General features: G+C 37.0%; 1 protein-coding gene across 2 annotated transcripts; it reads left to right on the forward strand.

The window, feature by feature from the left end:
- The first annotated feature begins 126 nt into the window (after positions 1–126).
- On the forward strand, positions 127–24,032 carry BLZF1 (basic leucine zipper nuclear factor 1). 2 transcript variants are annotated; one of them, XM_062192714.1, is made up of 7 exons: positions 127–214; positions 1,765–1,846; positions 9,136–9,575; positions 13,837–14,036; positions 16,150–16,278; positions 18,505–18,724; positions 22,633–24,032. In XM_062192714.1, the coding sequence occupies exons 2-7, from the start codon at positions 1,816–1,818 to the stop codon at positions 22,816–22,818; spliced, it is 1,206 nt and encodes a 401-aa protein (XP_062048698.1). In that variant the 5' UTR covers positions 127–214; positions 1,765–1,815; the 3' UTR covers positions 22,819–24,032. The 2 variants fall into 2 exon arrangements, with proteins under 2 accessions (XP_062048698.1, XP_062048699.1); XM_062192715.1 differs by lacking the exon at positions 127–214 and adding an exon at positions 361–509.
- The last annotated feature ends 316 nt before the right edge of the window (positions 24,033–24,348 follow it).

Genomic DNA, 24,348 nt, shown 5'->3' on the forward strand with positions numbered 1-24,348 from the left:
GCGTTACTTGAATTTAAACACGCCACAGACTGTGTGTTCTCGCCTCTGTGGGGAGAACATTCCGGAAATGATACCCTGAGTAATCGGAAGTGATCATGACTGACACAGCGGCTGGTTGTCCGGAAGGCCTGGGCGGACCGGCTTCGGCATGGGCGAGGAGCGAATCCAGGAGCCTGTAACGTGAAACCGCCGAAATAGAAAAGGAATCCCCGAGGTAACGTAGACGATAGGCTTGTGCAACTCCGAGGTGACGCTGGAAAGGCGCGCGTCGGTCGGAGCTCGGTGGCCAGCGGCGTCGGGTGTAGAGAAAGAGTGGGCCGGGGAGGCGTGTTGTGACAGGCACGGAACTTGGCGTTCGAATCCCCGGGACAGCCACGCCTGCAGCCTTGTCCCTGGGCCGCCTGGGTACTGGCCGTCAGACTGGCTGCTCCTGTACGTCTCGCAGCCGGGCTTCAAGGCGCGGTTTCAGGACTCGGTACTCCGGGTGCCTGTTTTTAGAGCCGTGGAACGTAAGTGAAAGAGGGTTTGTGACTTGAGGAGCCTGTGCTTGGGAGGCCTTAGACTCACTGGTCGTTTTTGAAGCCGGTAGCGACCTGTTCTGTTCATCACATGAGTGCCACTGCATTAGTATCACCCTCCTTGGCATGTTTTCCGGTAAATCTGAGTATACCCTAAGGTTGGCACACCTTTCTGTTCCATGTGTATTGCTCTCTATTGTTAGAAGCTACACCATTTATTTATTTATTTATTTAGACAGACCTAGTTACAGAGAGTTAGAGAAATATCTTCCATCCCCCAGTTCGCTCCTCAGATAGCCTCAATGGCCTGAGCTGAGCCGATCAGAAGCCGGGAAATGCTTCTAGGTCCCGCACGTGGGTGCAGGGTCCACTGCCTTCTAGGCGCGTTAGCAGGGAACTGAATCAGAAGTGGAACAGCTGGGACTCGAACCAGTGCCCCTATGGGATGCTGGCGCCACAGGCCCCCGTCCACAGCGCCAGCCTCCACCACTTAAATTTTATTACCAGAAGAATTAAAATTGTTATATTTTTGTTGTTTAATGTCTAAATAGAAGCTCCTCTCTGATACTTATAATGAATTGTTTCAGTGTTTCTCCTGAGAAAGTAATTACTTTAAAATTGTCCTATCAGTGATGCAAAACCCCTAAAATTGACTTCAGTGATGTTACTGAACCAAAATTCAGGACCCACCTCTCACCATTTAGAATGTGCTGATGAGGATGGTGAAACATTATTTAAAAATAAACCATCTCGGAGCCGGCACCATGGCGCAGCGGATTAAAGCCCTGGCCTGGAGCACCAGCATCCCACAGGGGCACCGATTCTAGTCCTGGCTGCTCCTCTTCCGATCCAGCTGTCTGTTATGGCCTGGAAAAGCGCTGGAAGATGACCCAAGTCCTTGGGCCCTGCACCCACGTGGGAGACCCAGAAGAAGTTCCTGGCTCCTGATTGCTGTTGCAGCCATCAGGGAAGTGAGCCAGTGGATGAAAGACTGCCTCAGCCTGTGCCTCTCTGTAACTCTGCCTTTCAAATAAATAAATAAATCTTAAAACAAATCATCCCAATTTTTCTGGGACATTTGCTATACATAACACCAGGTATGAGAAGGGAATATAAGCTATGCTTCCCTTTTAAATGTGTGTGTACTAAGTACAGAAGCAATTAAAATATCATTAACTCTTAGAGGCAGTCATTGAATATGTTGACATGATATTGCTTTAATTCTTCCATATGTTTACATTTCTAGGTTTTTAAATAGAAGTCCTGGAGTGCATTTTCATTTGTTAAAGAGAAAAAAATGGCTACTCTTAAGAGTTTAGAAACCAGAGGTAAGTGTTCTCATTGTTTTAAACATAAATTTATGATGGTATGAAGAAATGTTTGGGCCAGGTAACTAAATATTATAAATTCCTTGGGAATCACTTGAGTTTTAGATCTCTTCATGTTTATCTTATAGTGCAGTGTTTAAATGTGAATCTTACTGATAAACGTGGACATTTCTTTCTTTTGCAAATAGATTTGTAAAACTTTTATACCTTTATGAAACCAATGGTTAAAATTGTTAGAGTACCGTAGCTTTGATGATCTGTAATTACTTTAAAATTGACTGTATATGGATGAAATGGTCATTCTTCCATCCAGTTAGTGTTTCTAGATGTTGTCTATAGTCCCATTGAATTAGTCTTTTTGGTTTTTAGTTGTTACTTCTTGTTTGGTGAAGTATTAAGCCTTTTTACTATAATGTAAATTTAAAATGTTAGCTCAAAAACTAAAAGCTAAAAAAAAAAAAAAAAAAAAAGGAAGAAAATAGGAAGGTGAAAGGTAAAGGAGGTGGAAGGGAATATCATTATGTTAGAATTGTATCTACAGGGGCCTGCACTGTGGTGTAGCCGGTAAGGCTATCACCTGTAGTGCCCACATCCCATATGGGCACTGGTTCAAGTCCAAGCTGCTCCCTTTCCACTCCAGCTCCCTGCTGATGCTCCTGGGAGAACAGTGGAAGATGGCCCTAATCCAAGGGTACCTGCCCCCCATGTGGGAGACCCAGAAGAAGCTTCTGGCTCCTGGCTTCAGACTGGCCCAGCTCCAGCTGTTGGGGTCACTTGAGGAGTGAACTAGTGGGTGAAAGATCTCTTTCTCTCTCTCCCCCTCTCTAACACTGCCTTTCAAAAAAAAAAAAAAAAAAAAACTTAAAAAAAAAAGGAATTGTATCTATAAATCTATGAATCTGTTAAAAGTTAATTAAAAATTCAAATTAAAAATTAATTAAATATGAAGGTTTGAAACACTTAAATATTTGTGATTCCATGAAATATTCTAACTATAACACTAGTTCTTTAGAATAATAGGTATTAGTTTGAAAAGAATTTCATGAGCAAATAAATTTGGGAAATGCTGGATTGAATGAGAGGTTATCATACAGAATTTCTTAGAGCCTCTAATATGTGATTGCACCCTGGGAAACTCCACAGAGGTGAAATATACAGCATGGCTCACTTTTATTTGCCCAGGGAACTGTTTACCATAGAGTCCGTACCAAGAATGTTTGGATCTCCCTTGAAGAAATGTTGATATAACCCTTCAGTTATTGAATAACGTATTTTTCTTAATCTAATGATAATTATCTAAATTTTATTAGGTGATATTGGTGACATTTAAAAGATTGATTTAAAATTATCAATTGACAATTTGTGATATAAGGATTTCATAGCTAGATTTCTTTTTGTTGTGAAAAATCTGTCAAACTATAACCAAGTTGGGAATTAATGACTTAGTAAAGGAGAAAAAAATTAATTTGAATGAATCAATCATTGAGTGTTAAAATTAAATCTCCTAAGTGATGTGTTAACAGATTGTTGAACTTCATTACGTATTTATCTTTCGAGTGCCAGGACCCGTTTCATTAACTGATAAAGGGGCACACTTTACCCTGAGGATCTCCCAATAGTCTAGTGTGGAAGAGAAACACATTGTTTTAAAATAATATGCTATTGGTATAACTCTAAAAGCATCAGTGGATAGGAGGAAGGTGAGGTAAAATGATTTGTCCAAGATTATACGGTGCATGGCAGAAGGGACTGAAGTTACCTGCATAGAGGCTGATGTTCTTTCCACTACCCAGTCCTGGTGACTTAGAGTGCTTATCTTCATAGATTCATAGTTTTGTGAGTAAAGCAGAAATATTTGTTCAATTTAATTGTTATTGCCTTAGTATTCTAGAACAGGGTTTCACAAATTGTAGCACTCATGTCTCCTGAAAATATTTGCAATCCATTTGATGATAGATAATACCAACTTTGAATCCCACTTATGTCATTGTTATCCACCCCCGAAAATAAAATTCTGTTCATGGAAAATGTATTTGAAATGGAGTGTCTGGAATCAAGTCACACCTCTGCTTCTGATCCATCTTCCTGCTAATGTGGGGAACCAGCAGATGATGACCCAAGTATTGGAGTTCCTGCCACCCACATGGGAGACCCAGAAGGAGCTCCTGTCTTTAGCCTGGCCCAACCCCTGCTGTACAGACATTTGGAGAGTGACCCAGTAAATGGAAAATTGAGCATGTGCTCTCTTTCTCTCTCTCTCTCTTTCTCTCTATGTCTCACTCCTCCTTTCAAATAAAAAAAATTTAAGTGTGAATTTATTTTGAAATCCATGCATAGTGTTTTCACAGTATGGATGCTATAAAAATCTTGGCATCAAAATAAACTTGTATATTTCATTAAATTAAATTTTACCACAAAATATTTGAAATACTCATATATTATCAAAAATTACTGTTTAGTGCTGTTATTTTCCTTTCATTGCATCAGTAAAAATTTATTTTTTCTCTTTTATAAGTACCTATAAAGTAGTCTCTATTTTACCTCCTGATGTATACTAAAATATTTACTGTCTTGGCCTTTACAGGAAATATTTGCCAACCCCTATGCTAGAATGTTAGACTAAGGACGTTATTTGTTCTTTCCCTACATTTTACCAATCCATGAGGAAAGGCATTAAGATTGAGCCAAAAACTTAGATAATGTTTTAATTCCTTGGTATGTGATCTCAGGTACAAAAAAATATCGTTGCATAATTTGAAGATTATTTTATTGGTTCCCTTCAAAGAGTAGAAAAGCACAAGGATTGGTTTTCTTGCTTTACTTAAGCATCACTCTTAATTATGGAGCTGACCCAGTAGGGCTTTTGTCTTCCCACTTGAGAGAAAGCAATAACTGTTGAATGTGTCCTGGACTGTGCCTAGTGCCTATGTAATAAAGGTTTCCATGTGTGTCACCAGGAAAAAGAGAATTATGAAAGACAAGTTACCAGGTGAGAAAATGTAAAGCCCTCGCTCTCATTGCCTGCTTGCCAATTTACATCAGCCAGAATCATAGTTCTTAATGAGTGGGGTATGCCGTATGATGTACAATACAACTCTGGTACTCATAAATCCTTGACTAAGTAGAACAGTTTAAATAATGTAGGTAATAATAGGTAATTTGGAGTTGAAAGCCAACTGAATTTCTTGAGTAGAATTTTATAACATATTTTGCTTGAAAAGAGATTTCTGTTAAAGTTCCCATTAATGTTTGTTTGCTTTGTAAACTTAGCATTAGCAATTTTTTTGATTCATTCTTGAAACTCCATTACTTAAAATTCCAACTCAAAAATGTTGTGACTTACCTAAAAATTTTCTTTACCAGGATGGACCTGAGTGATATGGCTCTACTGTGCCTTTTGTTATTTTTTATTAATCTATAGTTAATACATGATTACTTTTTAAATGCCAGAATATATTATTGACAAATTAAGTATTTATTAAGATAAACTTAAAACCAGATTTTTATTTTCTTTATTCTTTATTTTTAAAATGGTTCAGTGAAAATTCTGCCATGTGAGTGCCAATGTGCTACAACATGTTTTAACTAATATGCCAAACTCTTTATCTAGCTTTCTGATATAATCCTTTGCTTATTTTTTTGAAAGTAGAGTCAGTCCCAAAGCCCAATGGGAAGTTTTAGTTTACACATCATATATAGATGACACTGTTTTATGCTAATGCTAAAACTTGCATTGTAAAACACATTCGTAAAATATTGCATGTTATACTCCAGATAACTTTCCACCCCCTGTCTAATATAATTCAGAATTCCCAGTACATGGGAAAATTTTGGGGGAAATTTGTTAAGTAAAAAAGTCACATAGTCCAGTGATAAAACTTTGACTAGCAGAAGAATAAAACTCAGAATCATATTTTGTGACATTAAATACTTTATTTCTTCTATCAGTATCCAAAGTTTGTTAGGATTTTTAAGAGTTAAGAAAATAAAACTAATAGAACCTATCATTTGAATGCTTACTTTGCCAAACTCCATTCTAAACACTTTAAATGTGTTCTTGTTTACTTTTACACATTGTATTAAATCACAGGTATTGCACATGCAAAAAATAATTAAACATGGACATGAGGAATATATTTTTGATAACCTAGTAGAGTGATTTTTGAAGGGTGTGTGACAATATAGATCTTCTCCCAGGCGCATTAATTCTGTGCTTAAGAATTAAAAAGAAATAATTTAGAAGTTGAAAAAATTAGTAGACATGAAAGCATTCATTAAAACATTATTTTAGTGAAATATTGGCAAGAATATAAATATCTAACATTAAAATCACAAGTAATGCTATATTGACATTAAGGGATGTATTGTAGTCATAAAAATGAAAAATATGAAGAGCATGACAACAAAAATACATTAAGCTTATAGAATTTATAATTAGAAATATCTAAAAATATTAGTGAGAGGTAAAGAAAAGAGAAGTTGTTTTAAGGTGATGAGAATGTAGCTACATTTTTTCTTTTTTTTTTTTTTTTTTTTTTATTTTTGACAGGCAGAGTGGACAGTGAGAGAGAGACAGAGAGAAAGGTCTTCCTTTTTGCCGTTGGTTCACCCTCCAATGGCCGCCGCGGTAGGCGCGCTGCGGCCGGCGCACCGCGCCAATCCGATGGCAGGAGCCAGGTGCTTCTCCTGGTCTCTCATGGGGTGCAGGGCCCAAGCACTTGGGCCATCCTCCACTGCACTCCCTGGCCACAGCACAGAGCTGGCCTGGAAGAGGGGCAACCGGACAGGATCGGTGCCCCGACCGGGACTAGAACTCGGTGTGCCGGCGCCGCAAGGCGGAGGATTAGCCTAGTGAGCCGCGGCGCCGGCTACATTTTTTCTTATTAATATATTTTAATAAAGTAGTATTTTTAAAAATAGTAATAAAAACCATAGAGTGTGAGGTTGTGTACAGAGATGATATAGTTTTTGTATTTATATAACAGAGTTTGAAAAAGGAAGAAAGATTATTTTATTGAAAAAAAAAAAAAAACTAATAAAGAAACCTGAGGAAAATATTCTCTTTTTTTAAGAAAGGATGTTCCTTTTTATGTTTTTAAAAGTTTTATTTGAAAGGCAAACAACTAGAGATCTTCCATCTGCTGGTTTACTCCCCAGATGCCTGCAACGGCTGTAGCTGAGGCCAGCCAAAGCCAGGAGCCCAGACCTCTGTCCTGGTCTCCTACATGGATGGCAGGGGCTCAGGTACTTGGGTTGTCCTCTGCTGCCTCTCAGAATGCACATTAGTAGGTAGCTGGATCAAAGAGAAGTAGCCAGCACTCCCAGATACTCAAATATGGGAAGTAGGCCTCCCAAGTAACAACTTTACCACCGCACCAAACACCCACCTCTCAGGAAAATATTGTTAGACATTTCCTTGCTGTAAAATGTCTTGACAGATAATTTTTTCAGTTATTTTCTTATAATTACCCTGAGCAGACTCACCATTTCTGCAGTACTTTATCTGTAGAATTCCGTTTGTAGAGTCAGAATCCAAGAGGTGCCAAGGTGGCAGCAGAGCCTACTTCAGTTTAGAATATGTACAAACTATGTGATCCTTCTTTTAATATAGCCTTGTACGTCAGAGATTCTTAAGAATTGTTTAATTTTGGTAAGACGTTATTCTTCTTACTAAACTAAGTTCTCCTAACTGGAGTGTACAGTAAAATGTAGCTGATGTTTGATGTATCTAGGATGTGATATATACAGGACCTGAGCCGAAGGATGTATTTTGACTTTAAAAAAAAAAGCTAGGATTTCTGTTCCAGGTCTTTCTTTGTCTTAGAGGAGCTTACATTATATATAATATATATATTAGAGAAGATTACATTATATATATATACACTCATGTATGTACACATATATGCATATGTACATACATATCTATATGTATAGGTACATATATTAGTATTTTAGTATTCACTAAAAACAGAATTCATGATTGTCTTTAAAGTTTCTATATAAATGAAATTTTTATTTAAATATTTTTGTATTCCTTATTGCACACTTAGTATGTTTTACCTTGTAATGCCTCTTACCTTTTTGTATCTAAACCCTGTCTTCTAAATTAGATAGTACATTTTTTGAGCTTCACAGAATGGCTGGCCTACATCAGTCTCCCAGCATCATGTTTGCTGCCTGTGACCATTCAAAATTCATCATTATAATCATCATTACTGATTTGTGTGATTCTTTAATTATGCATGAGATATATGTGGAGTAACACTTACAATGTAGTTAAAAGTCACTGGTGGAAATGGAATACCAATAAGATAATTTCTGTATGATGTGGTGAAAGCAAGCACTAAGAGTTTAATCTAACAACACAATGTTATTTCACTTGTATAAGCATGACTTAAATCCTTAGGACTAAAAATAGGATTTACTATTTCTCTAGTCAGTTTTCCAGTATGACATATGCTTTTCTTTACCCATGTGTAATGTATTCTTTGCCATGAGTTCAAGAACAGATGAGTCTATTTTAAGTGATATAGATGGTTTCATATACATACACACACACACACACATACATCATTTTTAAATTTTATTTGAAAGGCAAAGAGGGAGAGAGAAAAACAGACACATAAACATCTCCTATCTGCTGGTCCACTCCTCAGATGACCATTAACACCCAGGGGCTGAGCCTGGTTGAGGCCAGAAGCTGAGAATCCAAATTGAGTCTCCCACATCAAGGTGCCCAACCACTTGAGCCGTCACCTGCTACTTCCCAGAGTGCACGTTAGCAGGAGTGGAGTAGTGGACATGACCCCAGGTATTCTGACATGGGATGTTAAGTGTCCCAAGCAGCATCCCGTCCAGTATTCCAAATATCTGCACCCTTTTTAATTTTTCACTGACATTATTGCATGCCCACAGTGTGTCAGGCTCTTGATCTTTCTTACTACAACCCTGTAGCACAGTTGTTGTCATCTTTGTTTTACAGATTAGGATACAGAAATTCACAGAGAATTTAGTTAGTTACCCACAGTCATGTTAGAAAGAAATAAGAACCAAATACTTTGCTTTCAAATCTTGTACATTTTCCACCAAAAGAAGTGATGTACATGAGGAAAGTGAACCTGCAAAACTGTTATTTTTTGTTGATGCATGATTTTGAAAAGTACTTTTTACCCTGAATTTTTCCATCCTTTTTAATGCCAGTCATTCTGAATAGTGGGTAAATTATATCTTGGGATTTTCTTGGCATTTCTTTTTGGCAAATAGTTCATGTTTTGTTTCCCCTTTGTTAGTGACCCTTACTTCAACCCCAATCCGAGGAGCAGGAGATGGAATGGAAACTGAGGAACCACTTAAATCAGTTGAAGTCACCTCTGGAGTGCAATCCATAAAGCATCACGTTCTTCAGAATCCACGGATGAAAGTAGTTCCATCAGAGAGCCCAGGAGTTCTTCAACTAGGAAAGATTGTCACAGAAAAAGCTGTAGAAATTGAAGCTGTGAGAATAGTAGTTCCCAAAGCTGCTATCACTCATGATATCCCGAATAAAACTGCAAAAGTTAAGTCTCTGGGACATCAAAAAGGAGAACTCCTTAGTCAGTTAGAGACAGTCGTAGAACCTAGGAATGAACTTGCAGAAGTAAAGAATATGTTAGAAAAGCTCAAGAACTCTGAAAAGAGGTTACTGCAGGACAAAGAAGGTCTTTCAAACCAGCTCCGGGTACAGACAGAGGTAAGAACAGCCTTAATAGCTTAATGAGCACTACTCACTATACCTGGATCATTGTAAGCCTGCGTGCTAGAATACTGCATCTCTTCCTAGGAATGTCATTCACCATAGCTTGTTGTTTTTCTGAAATATGTCCTCTTAAATATATTGTCTCTCAGGGCAATTAGGGAGACTTTCTGCTGAGAATTTATCCTGTAAACCTGGTTGAAGATGGTGGTGTAATAAACTTTGGACAAAACCTTCAATAAGTTGTGAAAGTAGGTTACAGTTATATTCTGCCAGACCAGAGATCGGCCAGGGTAGGCTTTGAAATTGACTACATAGTAGTCCCTGTTTTAAGGATCCATGAAGTCCAAGTATTTTTTTACTACATGATACTTGGAATAAAGATAATGATGATGTGTGATTGTATATTCATTGTAAATTAAAAGCATTCTGTAGTGCTATGTTACGTTAATCTTTGTCTTGATGAAACTAACCTTACCACCACACCTTCTCTATTAGACTGTACATCTTTTTGATAGATGCTAGTCTTTGTGATACCAAGATTAATGGTTCTTATAAAATAAATTTAAAGTATTTTTAATTTTTAAAATTTGTAATTGATACATTAAAATTCTACATATTTATGAGATATTATATGATGCTTTAATACATATATACATTGTTGTACGTCAAATCAGGGTTAAATGTACCTATTTCCTCAAACACCTGTCATTTCTTAATGGTGAAAACATTCAAAATGCCTTCTTCTAGCTTTTAAGAACAACACACAGTACATTGTTATTATCTATAATTACTCTGTTGTGTGATAGAAACCTAGAACTTCTTTCTCCCATCTATTACTTAGTACCTGCTAATCATCTTTTCTCCATCCTTTTACCCCTTTACACTTTATAGCCTCTTTTAACCACCAGTGTATTCCCAACTTTGATGAGATGAGCTTTTTTAGATTCCATGTTTGAGTGAAATCATGCAGTGCCTGTCTTTCTGTTCCTGGCTTATTTTTCACTTAACATAATGACCTCTAATTCCATCCATATTGTTGCAAATGACAGAATATCAACTCTTTTTTTGGCTGAGTAGTGTCCCATGTTATATATGTACCACATTTCCTTTATCCATTCATCAGCTGATAAACACCAAGGTTGTTTCCATTTCTTGCTTGTTGTGAATAGTGCTGCAGTAAACATATGAGTACAGATGTTTTTTCAGCAGACTGGTCTCATATCCTTTGGGTGTGTAACCAGTAGTATGATTGTTGAATCTTCTAGTAATTCTATTTTTAACTTTTAAAGGAATCCCCATACTGTTTTACACAATGGCTGTACTAATGTACAGATTTAGGAATATACTTATACTTCCCGCAACCTTACCTTCCCTGCTTCCCATACTCCAACCTTTTGTTCATTAGTTGAAAGTTCCTTTAAAAAAATTTATTCATTTGAAATCAAAGTTACAGAGAGAGAGAGAGGGAGAGACAGAGAGAGATCTTCCATTGACTTGTTCACTCCCTATATGGCTGCAATGGTCAAGGCTAAGCTGGCTTCTTCCCACATGAGTAGCAGGGTCCATACACTCGGGGCATCTTCCACAGCTTTTCCCAGGCCATTAGCAGGGAGCTGAATGGGAAATAGAGCAGCCAGGACTCTAACCTGTGCCCATATGGGATGCTGGGCATCACGGTGGTAGCTTTTGCCTGCTATGCCACAACACTGACCCCTTTGAAAGTTCTTGATGCCTATTATCATACATTTTCTGTGCATTGGAGGATTAGCTATTTATTCCAGTCGTTATCTGGCTTTGTTTGTGCCTTCCCTTCCTCTTATTCTAAATAAGATTCTGCTTATTTTCTCTGAACCTGTGGGCACTTCCACTATTTCGGCACTGGATGGCACCCTAAATCCATGCTTTTGTCAGATCTGCTATTCATATATTATTTGGAATGTTCTAGGGTAGTCTGGCTTCTCAAACCTCTAACCTGGAACTGAAGTAAGCCCAAATGTCTTATCTATCGTCACTACCCTGTGGTCAGGCACTGCAGGATTCTGCCCAGGTCAGGGCCCTACTGTGGACAGACCTGCCCAGAATTCCCTTTTCACTTCCCAGCAGATAACAACTCTGTCCATGCATGTTGCCCAGGGTTGGGATAGGAAGAGGGTGGGCATGCCTATGGCCACCAATGCTAGATCACATGAAGATACCACCATCTGCCAAAACTGGTGTAATGGAATAAGACTACACTCATGCTGGAGAGGTGTACTCACAGCCCAGGACCCCCTGCAACTTGCTACAGATGATGCTGGCAGAGACATAAGTCTGATCTATCAGGGCCACAGAGCCACCTGGCACTGGGGTGGTACAGAGGCCCCATCCATTTTGCACTCACCTAGAAACAGGGACCATTAGGTCTGCCCGGTGTTAAGTTTTACCAGACCAGCACTGAGTTCCAAGACACTGCTGTGCTCACTTTCCCGCCTTCCCCAGCAGCTGCAGTATCGCTTCTCACTGTCTGACAAAGGTTGATGGCAGTGGAATGGAGGCAGGCTCTTCATCATCTGGCTAAGGAGGGTCCAGAAACTCAGTTTTCATTTATGTGCTTGGGGACAGTGGGTGCAGGACCCTGTCCAACATTATGGCAGGCCTGGTCTTGGATTTCAAGGCTAAGGTCTGGGTTTAATTCCTGTTCTTTCCTCAAACAGGAGGAATATCTATGTTGTGCTCTTTGGAGTTGGGGGAGGCAATTGTCTTATTACACTAAAACTAGTCACTGTAGTCTCACCTGCTCCCTTAGCTCTTGTGAAGGTAATTTGTACATGCAAGGATGTTCAAGTTGGTGTCTCTGAGATGTTCATTGGAGCACCTCTTGTCAGCCTTCAACTTGCTCCCAGTCCTTTGTTAATACACTTTAAATTAAATACTTTATAATTATAAAAACAGGGCCAGGATTGTGGTACAGTGGATTAAGCTGCCACCTGGGATGCTGGCTTACCTTATAAGTGCAGGTTCAAGTCCCAGTTGCTCCCTATTAATGTGCCTGGGAAGGCAGCAGAGGATGCCACCCACATCAGAGATGCAGATGAAGTTTCTGACTCCTGGCTTCAACCAGGCTCAGCTCTGGCTGGCCATTGCAGCATTTGAGAAGTAAAACCAACAGGAAGACAGGAAGAGGATATCTTTTGTCTATCTGTTTTGGTCTTTTCCTTTCCCTCTCTCTCTCTAACTCTTGACTTTCAAATAAATAAAGCTTTAAAAAAAAAAAAAAGTTACAGAGAGGCAGAGTCAGAGAGAGAGGTCTTCCATCCACTGGTTCACTCCTCAAATGGCATCAACAGCCAGAGCTAGGCTGATCTAAAGCCAGGAGCCAGGAGCTTCCTCCAGGTCTCCCACTAGGGTGCAAGGACCCGAGGACATGGGCCATTGTCTACTGCTTTTCCCAGGCCATAGCAGAAGGAAGGATTGGAAGTGGAGCAGCCAGGACTGGAACCAGTGCCCATGTGGGATGCTGGCACTGCAGGCAATGACCTCACCCAAATAAAGCTTTTTTTAAAAATAGTACATATTTATTTGTAAATATTTTAGAAACATACACAAATAAAAAAACACAATGAAAATGGTGCCACCCATAATCATACTGTCTAAATATAACCATACGTACTTTCATCTTGTCTTTTAACTCATTTTTCAGTTAGTAATGTTTTCCCATGTCAAAATATTCCATTTAAATTTCACTATTAATAGCACTAGTGTTCTACAATGGCTGTATTATATACTAGTACTGGACATTCGTTTTACTCTTTTGCTATTTTCAGTAACAATGTAAAGAATATATTTATAGGTATTCTGGGTTACTTCCTTGGCTCAAATTCTTTCAAAATAAAATGCCAAAGATTAATTAGATACATAAAACATTCTGTCATGTGTTTTTAGCAGCATGCAGTTTTAGTTTTCTTATTTTGGTGAAAGATGTCCACTGGAAGCACTTTGTTATTTTCATAATGGTTGGTATTGTAAGGGGCTCAGTTTATAGCACATGGACTGTATCATATATATATATAAGTATGTGTATATATATACATAAAGTATATATATATTGACAGATGTTTGGATTTTTTTTATGAAACTTGACTATTTAATACTACTTTTGACATATAATTTAAGTAATGGATTACAAACTACACAGAAACAGTTTCTCTTTTATGAATTTTTTTGCATTAATATCATTGACATTACTTTGAGTTTGTATGGCTATGTTCTCTTCCAGGTAAATCGTGAGTTAAAAAAGTTGCTGGTAGCTTCTGTTGGGGATGATCTTCAGTATCACTTTGAACGTCTAGCCCGTGAGAAAAATCAGCTTATTTTAGAAAATGAAGCCCTAGGTCGAAACACAGCTCAGCTGTCTGAACAGCTAGAACGTATGTCAATACAGTGTGATGTGTGGCGAAGCAAATTCCTCGCAAGCAGGTATATTGTATTGTAAATAATACTTCATTTCCTAGTTTTTGCTATCACATCTTTGACACATTGTGTGGAAAATTTCTAAATAAATTATCAAAGTAATTTAAGCATTATTTAAAATGTGGACTCTTTCTCCACTCTGGAAGTTCAGTCTCCCTAAATGGACAAATGGTATAAGGATCCTCCCTCATATTTAATACCAAAAGAAAACTGTAAACTCAGAAGTCTGATAAATTCTAAAATCACAAAAAGCTCCACTGAATTGCTTTTCTCCACCTGTTTGGAGTACTGAGATATTCTTACTCCCTCCATGTTGTGGTCTGATAACTTTTACCTGTGTATTGGAGCTTCTCCACCTTTTTCTCTGTCTACATATAGAAAATTATAACATTTTTATATCATACCAAATAAGAGTACTCTCCAACACAGGTGAAAAGCACTGGGTACTAGTCCAGACAGCTAGACAAACTGGTGGTGGAAACTCTGCTTTACCTTAAGATTCTTTTGTCTGTTTACTACCCTATGCCCTCAACAACTTTGAGTCACTGGAATGTAGGATCTGGATTTTACCCATCCATGTATAGCAAAAGATGTCACATAAATGAGTTTATTAACATTTAATATTGAACTATCTGGATATTTCTCACAGAACACCAAAGGTTTCCATGCTGTACTTTAAGAACCATTGATGCTGATGAATAAATTTTTAGGAAAGGATTTCTTCATGTTTTAATTTATGTGATACTTTCTAGTAATTGATTACTCTCTTAAAGGCTTTGTTTGCTAATTGGGCTAGTAGAGTATGCTTTTTGAAGAAGTGAACTACTATTTAATGACTTAGAATGGAAGTTAATTCTTTTTCAACAGTTTAAGGGGGGTAAATCTTGCATGTATGATTCAGATTATTGCAATATGTAACTTTGTTTTAACATTCTGACCAATGCGACAAGATCTTCTAATTTCCAACTTGTGTTCATTTTAAGGAATTTAGCAGTAACTGTGGTCTAAGACTTTTAGTGTTAAGATTTTCAGCAATAACCATTCTTTAAAGTGTTGCTTCAATTCCATCAGTAGAGAGCTGGTTAGATAAAATGTAGTATATCTGATCAGAAGAAAACATGGAGCTATTAAAAAAAAAATGGCAGTGAGGTAGTTCTAATACAGGAAAAGTCTCCAAGATAAAGATTAACTGCAAAAAGCATGGTGTAGAAAAGTTTGTATTGCATAATTCCTTTTTTTTTTTTTAAATAAAGATTTATTTATACACCTACAAAGCAGAGTTAAAGGCAGGGAATAGGTGGGGCAGACAGAAAGATCTTCCATTTGCTGGTTCACTCCCCAAATGACCACAATGACCAGTACTGAGCCAGCTGAAGCCAGGAGCCAGTAGCTTCTTCCAGGTGTCCCACATGGGTGCAGGTCCCATGCACTTGGGCCATATTCTGTTGCTTTCCCAGGCGTATTAGCAGGGACTTAATCTGAAGTGGAGCAGCCAGGACATGAACTGGCACTCTCGTGGGATGCCAGTGTCACAGAAGATATTAATTTGCTATGCCACAGCACCAGGCCTTTTGTAATTTCTTTTTTGTAAATAAATTGGATGTTTTATGTTGAATTATACATAAAGTATTTTTTCTGGAAAAATATGTAAGATACTTGATTAGTTAGATATAAAAGAAGGGTAAGCATGCTAGGCTTGAAGAAGCACTTAGTTTTTCTTTTATAGAAACCTTTCTATATTATATTAATATTTTTCTAAGAGCAAATAAGTAATTGAGTAATAAGAAAACAGATTTTTATTTTTTCTTTATATTTTATATTTCATAATTTTTGAAATCTCATCAATTTGCAGATGTGAGTCCAAATGTTATTATGTAAAAAAGTTAAATAATTGTTTTCTTTCTCATTTTTAACTGCATATGTTAGCTGGATTCCTTTAGTGAGACTTTAATTTATATTTTAAATGTTTTTAGTACAAATTTTTAAACAGAGAAGTAATTTGACTATGTTAAATCATCTTTGTCAGCTTTTGAAAATGATCATTGCAAAGTAGTTTATTGACTGCTTTACACTGTGTTATTGTCAGAGAATTTCTGTGTAAGAGTTTAATCTTTTCCAGGGTGATGGCAGATGAGTTAACCAACTCCAGAGCCATTTTGCAGCGTCAAAACCGTGAGGCACAAAGTGCTATCCAAGATCTCCTGAGTGAACGGGAACAGTTCCGTCAGGAAATGACAGCTACACAGAAGTATGCCGCTTGTTTACGTTCTGAACTCTTCTGCTTTCTACTATAATTCTTGTTCTTGTGATAATTTTATTTTTAAGTATGTCTACACTTGATAACTTACTAAACACATACTTTGAGTATCAACTTAAACCAGATGCCCTGGGAAGAAGAATGAGAAGACTAGAAGAGGAGCTGCTTCTCCGACTTTTATTTGAGAGAATTAGTTACATCTCTAATAGAAGAAATTTCTGGATCCAAAAGAGTTACAGTTGTAGTAGTTTTGTATAGTTTATGACAGAAGCATGTCTTTCCTGTGGAAGATCATTCTGAAGACTTATACTGTGCTAGAGCTTGGTTTTCATGTCAGTGTAGTTCAGAGTTATCAAAATGTGTAGTCTCTTATAAAAGCTTGTTGTGCTTTTATGTGATTAATATATTACAAATAAAATCAGTAAGAGTCAAACAGTAAATGATACAGGAAATTACAGGAGTTTAATATGATACATCAAAATATCAAAACTTGTGAGAGGCATACATAGTATTTAAGAGGAAAATTTATATCTTTAAATTTTATTTTTGGAAGAAGGTCCTCATTATAATTTAATCCCCCTACTTAACAACACAGAAACACATTGGACATGAAGTAAACAGAAGGAAGAAAATGATGACAGAAAAAAATATATTGAAAGCCAAAAGCAAGTTCTTTGAAAAGATAAGAAACCTACAGCCATTCTAATCAGAAAAAAAGAGAGAATAATATACATTAAAGTATCAAAATGGGATAGGATATTCACTACAGACTGTTTTTATGTATACTACAATAATTAGGATGAAATGGACAAACTTCTTCAAAGGCAAACTTCAAAGGTTTTTCAAGGATGGATAATCTGAATCGCCCTAACATACTAAAGCCATTGCATTTGTAGTGTAAAACCTTCCAATATATGAAATCCCAGATATAGCCTAGTTGGATTCACTGCTATAGTATACAAACAAAGATCTGAGTAAGAAGTGAAGCAAATTTACACAAATTATTCCAGAAAAATAGATAAGAGAAAAATATCCCATTCATTTTATGAGGCTATTTTTATCTTGATCCTAAAATCAGAAAGTTGACAGTATGGAGATTCCTCAGAAATCTGAAAATACTGTATGACTGAGCCATTTCACTCCTGGGAATTTTCCAAGGTGAAATGAAATCAGCATATGAAAGTTATCTGTATCCCCAAGTTTATTGCAGCTTAATTCACAATAGCTAAGATATGGAATCCCCAAATGCCTGTCAACTGAAGATTGGATAAAGAAAATGTGATATATATACACTATGGAAAACTACTCAACCATAAAAAAGAATGAAATCCTGTCTTGTAACAAAATGAAAACAACTAGAAATCATTGTGCTTAGTAAATAAGTCAGTCCCCAAAAGACAAATATATGATTTCCCTGATCTGTGATAACTAATAGAGTACAAAAAGAATGTAATGTATATGAGAGAAATTCACATCTTGAGATTTGATTATTGTTTATAGCCCTTGTCTCTACTGTTGAGGAACAGTGTTTTTTGTTGTTGTTGTTGTTGAATTCTTTACTTAGAGGAGGGTTAAGCCTATGATTATAAAATAACCTGAAAGTGTGTCATTGAAAAAATTAAAAGAAAGAATAAGGTAGGAAGGAGGGTAGACTGGGAAGTATCACTATACTTCTAAATCTGTGATATGAATGACATGAAATTTGTTGACTTTATATAAATTAAAAAAGCATTAAAAAAAAAAAAAACTATAGACCAGTACCTCTAATGAACACATATACAAAAATCCTTAACATAATTTTAGTGGATCAGATCTAACAGTGAAAAGGATCTATACATAGTGACCAAGTGGATTTACTCTCAGGAATTGTAGGTTGTTTTAGCATTCAAAATTTACTTAATGTAAATTATCAAAAAAGAAAAAAAATACTCATATGAATATCTCAGTCAATGCACAAATCAAATTAGATCCTATATTACATATGGAAAGTTTAAATAGAGTACTATTTATTGAATAATATTTAGATAACCTCCTTGTAGAATGACAGGTGCTTGAGTAGTCTAATGTGTTTTATTTTGTAAAAATTCCTCATTTTTTGAACTCTGAGATAGAAAGATGAAGAAAAATACAATTTCAGAAGTATTTCTTATTTATGGTAATTGATTCTTATATTCTGTTCTATTTTTAATACATAGTTTTCATGTGTGTTCTGTGCAGATTACTGGAGGAACTCTTAGTCTCCTTGCAGTGGGGAAGAGAACAAACTTACTCCCCTGGGGTGCACCCCTACAACACAGCAGAGCTAGCATCAACAAATCACAGTTTGGCAAAGGCGGTAAATACTCATCTTCTGGGAAATGTTGACATGAGCAGTCAAAAAAAGATTCTATCCTCAGTTGAATTTTGCAGCACCCCTGCTGAGAAAATGGCTGAAAAGGTAAAATATCTTCTTTTTCATGATCTGTGTTACTTCTCAGACTGACTCTTCCTGAAGGGTGATAAGTTATAATGGAAAGAGTTTGGTGTTGAGAGTTAGGAAATATGAGAGCTAAACCTGATTATCATGTTAATGAGCTTGTGATCTTGGAGAAAATTCTTGCCTCTTCTGAGGTTTAATCTTCTCTAAATTACTGCTCTATTCTTTTGTTGTTGTTGTTAAGATTTATTTATTTATTGGAAAGGCAGAGTTATAGAGAAATGGAGAGACAGAGAAAGGTATTCCATCTGCTGGTTCACTTCCCAAATGGCCACAATGGCTGGAGCTAGGCTGATCCAAAGCCAGGAGCCAGGAGGTTCGTACTGGTTTCCACACAGGTGCAGGGACCCAAGCATTTGGGCCATCTTCTGCTGCTTTCCCAGGCTATTAACAGGGAGCTGGATTGGGAGTAGCCGGTGCCACAGGTAGAGGCTTAACCTACAAGGCCACAGTGCCAGCCCTTACTGCTCTATTATTAAGGGGAAAAAATTGTAATTGTTTTGAAAGAGATCCTATATTTAGCTACTGAATCATTGGCAGTCATTTTCTTGAGCTAATTTTGCTATAAAAGCCAGTGTACAATTTTTAATTTAGTAAATTAAAGATTATTTCTGATCTAAGAAGTGCTTTGCTCTGCTTCTCTGTAACTCTGCCTTTCAAATAAGTAAATAAATCTTTTAAAAAACAGAAATGATATAGATGAGAATGTACTGAACACTACAGAATCTAACAGTGTATACTGGTATGTATAGTCTTGGATGAAGTCAGGGACCATGCAGGTTTGCTATCCAATACTGTGGTCTCGCGGTTCCATAATGACAACCAAGGTAGCTTCCATTGAAAACTTCATGATTGAGCTACCAAGCGTTCATCTTGGACTTTCCTGTGAATGTTGGTGTACTATAAGAATCTATGCCCTTCCCTTTTCAAACATCCTAAGTATCTGAAACATCATACTCTCCCAGCTCTTTGCTGCTCCTATGTCCATTCTTCCTCAGCATTTGAGACTAGATGTTTCCATCTGCTTATTTTCCACAGCTGTCTTAGTGAACCTATTATATATGATGTTCAGGATTCCATAAATAATACATATAAAACTCCAGCTGTTTCCAATATATAGTGATTTCTCAATAGATGGTAGCTGTCATTTTTTTTTCTATCCCCCAATCTTGTTGATTTTGTAAATCTTATTGATTCTTTTAATTTAGCCCCAAGTTCAAACACCTAACCACTGCCTTAGGCTATTGCAGCAGCTCCCTGACCAGTATCCCTGGCTTGCTTCTTACTTGCCTCTAGACCATCCACTTTCCTACTGCCAGGGAGTTAGTTCAGAAAGCCAGCAGTCATTATAGAGCTCCAGTCTCTGTCATTATTGAATCTGAACTCTTATAGAATTGAAGGCTTTTTCTCCTGTTTTTTCCCTCTCTCCTTCTCAAGCTCATTTTTCAAGTATCCCTACTTGCTGTTCCAGAGCCTTGACCACTTTTCACTCTACACATAAACTAGTGTATCCCATGCTGTGTGTGTACTTTCCCTCTGCCTCAGCTGCCCTCCTAGCACTCGTCCTGCCGTGCAGCCTCTGTGCCTGCTTTAGGAATCAACCTTCACTAAGTCTCATGGGTAAATCTGGATGTTCTGCAGGCTTCCATCACATAGATCTACCAGAGATCTTTATCATGTTAAATTCAGTCTTCTTCATCTTTCCACCAAACTGTAAACCAGTAAAGGGCTGGGTAAAATGTATATTTTTGATTCCTCAAGATCTCACACACTCCTTTTACACATAATAGCTGCTCAGCTATTTAATGAATGAAAAACTAAAACTAACTTACCTTTATCCAAATTTTGTTTCTCCTCTTACATTATTTTACTTTATTCTCTTTGTTAGAAAATTGTACCACTGCTTATTCAGTTGCTGCAAGTAGCATTTGATATACCTGACCACTCCCTACTTCTTGAAATATTCTTTTCCAATTGGTTTATGCAATCCTACATCTTCCTGACTTTTCTCTTCTCCCTACCCTTCACTTTCACTGTCTAACTTTGGGTATCCTCAGGACTTGGTTCAGATCCCCACATCTTTTCCCAATCCTTTATCCTCCACATTCTCTCATGTAACAAAACTGACAACCCTGCTTCCTTATTGTCTCCTGACCCTTTCAGCCCCATTGCTACATGGAGCCATCATTTTATTGTTACCTTATTACAGTTACTCCCTTTCTCTATTCTTCCCTTGTGTGCTTTAATATCTACCTTTGACCCTTGATCATTCAGAGAATGATCTCTCTGAAAGTCACCCCCACATAAAAACCAATCCCCCCTCACCTTCTGATGACAATACAGAAGATTTTTATATCCATACTAATACCTCATTCCTCTTTTGTTGATATCCCTCAGAATTTAGATTCTCTCTAAAAAGTATTTAGAAACTTATTTTCTCTTCCACATTTATAAGCAATGTTAAAAGTAAGTTCTTCATATTTGTCCTCTCATACCCAAGCAGTCTTGTTGAAAAAAAAATGAAAGATTTCAAAAAGTAGAAATTAAATTGAAAAAGCAGTCTATTTAACAAATGGAGAACCTAAAATAGACTGATGGCTTTTAAACGATGTCAGAACATTCTCTAAGTAGCTGTGACTTTTTGAGTATGGTGGTTACATAAAAGAAAAAAGAAAATCTGCTTGACAACACAAGAGCTAGGGAAATGGGTGTCTCTGGAAAAATCTTTTAAGTAAGCCTTATATAAGAAAGAACAGAAATCTTTTTTCTTGTTCTTCTGACGATTTATTTTCAGTTACAGTGTCTACTTCCTTTGCATTGTTCCCATGCTCATCAGGTGATGATTGGGCGCTGCTGCACCAGACATGTTCTCCTATGACTTTTATCAGAGAATTATTTTTACACTTGATCCTAGCCAAACGGCCGAGAAGCGATATGGAGAACTATTTTTAACTCAATGGTGTTCCTCAGTTATGTTTCTCAGAATAGGAAAAATCAGAGCGGAAGAATTGAGAGGACATGATGTTGTAGAACCTAAGAAACAATAACATTATTATTAGTATAAAGTGTTTTGTATAGAGTAGAAAAACAAAACAGCCATTGATTTGACAAATAAAAGAGATCAAATATCTTGAAATATCATTTCAGTAGAAAAAGGTAGATTCCTAATTCCAAGCAATTGAATGAAAGAGTTTAAAAGGTAGGCAAGGGTACTGTTTGGTTAACGATAAAAATTTGCATTACTTTAAGTACAATTTTTTAAAAGATTTATTTATTTATTTGAACGTCAGAGTTACATAGAGAGAGGGAATGGCAGAGATCTTCCATCTGTTGACTCACTCCTCAAATGGCCACATTGGCCAGGGCTGTGCCAGGCTTAAACCATGAGTCAGGAGCTTCTTCCTGGTCTCCCACATTTGTACAGGGGCCCAATTACTGGGCCATCTCCCACTGCTTTCCCAGGTGATTAGCAGGGAGCTGCGTTGGAAGTGGAGCATCTGGGACTTGACTGGCGCACATGTGAAATACTGCTAATGCGCACAGCAGTTTAAACCCACCAGCCCCAAGTACAATAGTTTCATCCCTAGATTCTATGTTTTATTTTGTTCCACCGTTATCCCAAAAGAACATTAATGTTTTGATTTTTTTTTTAAAAAAAGAGTTAACCCAGGTAATATAATAACTGGGCATCATTACTAAGTTCAGAGCCTTTAGAGAAAAGTAGTATGTCCTCTCATCATGCAGACGTTACTCTTCTGGTGATTACATATTCATGAAATGGAACTCTATAGGTAATTATCCATCAGTTAAACTGAGGGCTTATGTAGTTGATTTTGTATTCATCAAACCTTACCTTTTATTTTTCTTAGGTTCTACACATTTTGGATCCAGTTACCTGTACAGAAAGCACTCCTGATAATCCATTTGCTGAGTCTTCACCAACAACCTTACTTGCCACAAAGAAAAATATTGGAAGATATCATCCCTATACCAGATATGAAAATATAACTTTCAATTGCTGCAATCACTGCCAGGGAGACCTTATTGCCCTTTAACATTCAGTGTTGAAGGCGTGGTGCAGGCACTTGCTTATTACCCAGCAGTTATTATCTGGGAGCTGGGTTTCTTCCAATGCTAGAAGTACTATCACTTACTACTTACATTGTTCCCAAAGATACTCCATGCATTGGATTCCAGATTACCCTTTCTTAATAAATATCTCAGGGTAAGAAAAGAATGAAACTGTGTAGATATATTTGAAGTAGAATATACTTTCCAGACAACACAGTGCTATTCCTAGAGGACAGTAAAAGAAAAATATTCGGTAGATTTCTTTTAGGCCCTAAATTATTTTTTAATTTAATTAATTTATTTGAAAGGCAGAGAGAGGGAGACAGAGAGATACAGAGACAGGGAAAGAAAAAGAGAAGCTTCCATGCACTGATTCACTCCCCAGATTTCAACAATGGCTGGGGCTGAGCCAGGGCTGAAACTGAGAGATGAGAATCCAATCCAGGTCTCCCACACAGGTGGCAGCAACCCAATTACTTGAGCCTTCACCACTGCCTCCTGTGGTCTACATTAGCAGGACATTGGAATCAGGAGCTAGAGCTGAAACTCAAACCCAGGTACTCTGATGTGGAACATGAGTATCTTAACGACAAGGCCAAATGCCCTCTCCCAGGGCCTTAAGTTATTATGTATCTTTTGGTTATCTTATATGAGAAAGTTTAGCTTTGGTGCACAGAAACAAAGATAGCAAAACTACAATCATGGGTCAAATGTAGCCATACCCATTCATGAGCTGTTCTCTATGCCACTTTTATACATTGCCAGAGTTGAGCAGATGCAGGAGGGCTTGTATGGCCTGCAAACACTGAAATATTTACTATCTGATCCTTAATAGAAAAAAATTTTCTGATCCCAATTATAAAGTAATAATAACAGAATGAATGGGAGAGGCTATTTCTTTTCCTTTTATGACAATTTTTTGGGAACTACTATAGGTGAAGGGAATACTATTTTACAAATAAGTGCTGTATATTAGAAAAATAAAAATATTTTGGAGCCAAATTAACAAGTACTTCAACAAAACATTTTTTTGTGTTGGTCTTACACAGGGGATTTCATATTCTGAATGCATATAATCTGACATTTGTAAAATAAATAGATTCTTAACTTTTGACTCATTTTGACAAATACAACACAAAGGAATATCCAACTTTGTATTTATAAAACATGGTGAAGCTAGAACCATTTTAGACCATTTTCTAAGAAAAAATACAACCCATCAAATATATATTATTGTATATTTATAATGAATCATCATTAAATGCCTTTTATATTAGCTTCTAAAAATTCAAAAAAATTATACCAAATTTTGCAAATCAGTTACAGAAGTACCTAACAACAGAGAAATCTTGAAAAGATAAATCTAGACAAGTAATATATTTTAAATATGTCAACTTATTATTTCTTTTTTGTCTTACTCATCAGAGTTATATTTATAGTTTCACGTGGCAGTGTATTTCACTACCTTTTTTTTTTTTTTAAGACTTATTTTATTTATTTGAAAGACAGAGTTA

The sequence above is a fragment of the Lepus europaeus genome, chromosome 5, assembly GCF_033115175.1.
Source record: "Lepus europaeus isolate LE1 chromosome 5, mLepTim1.pri, whole genome shotgun sequence".
Classification (NCBI taxonomy): Eukaryota; Metazoa; Chordata; class Mammalia; order Lagomorpha; family Leporidae; genus Lepus; species Lepus europaeus.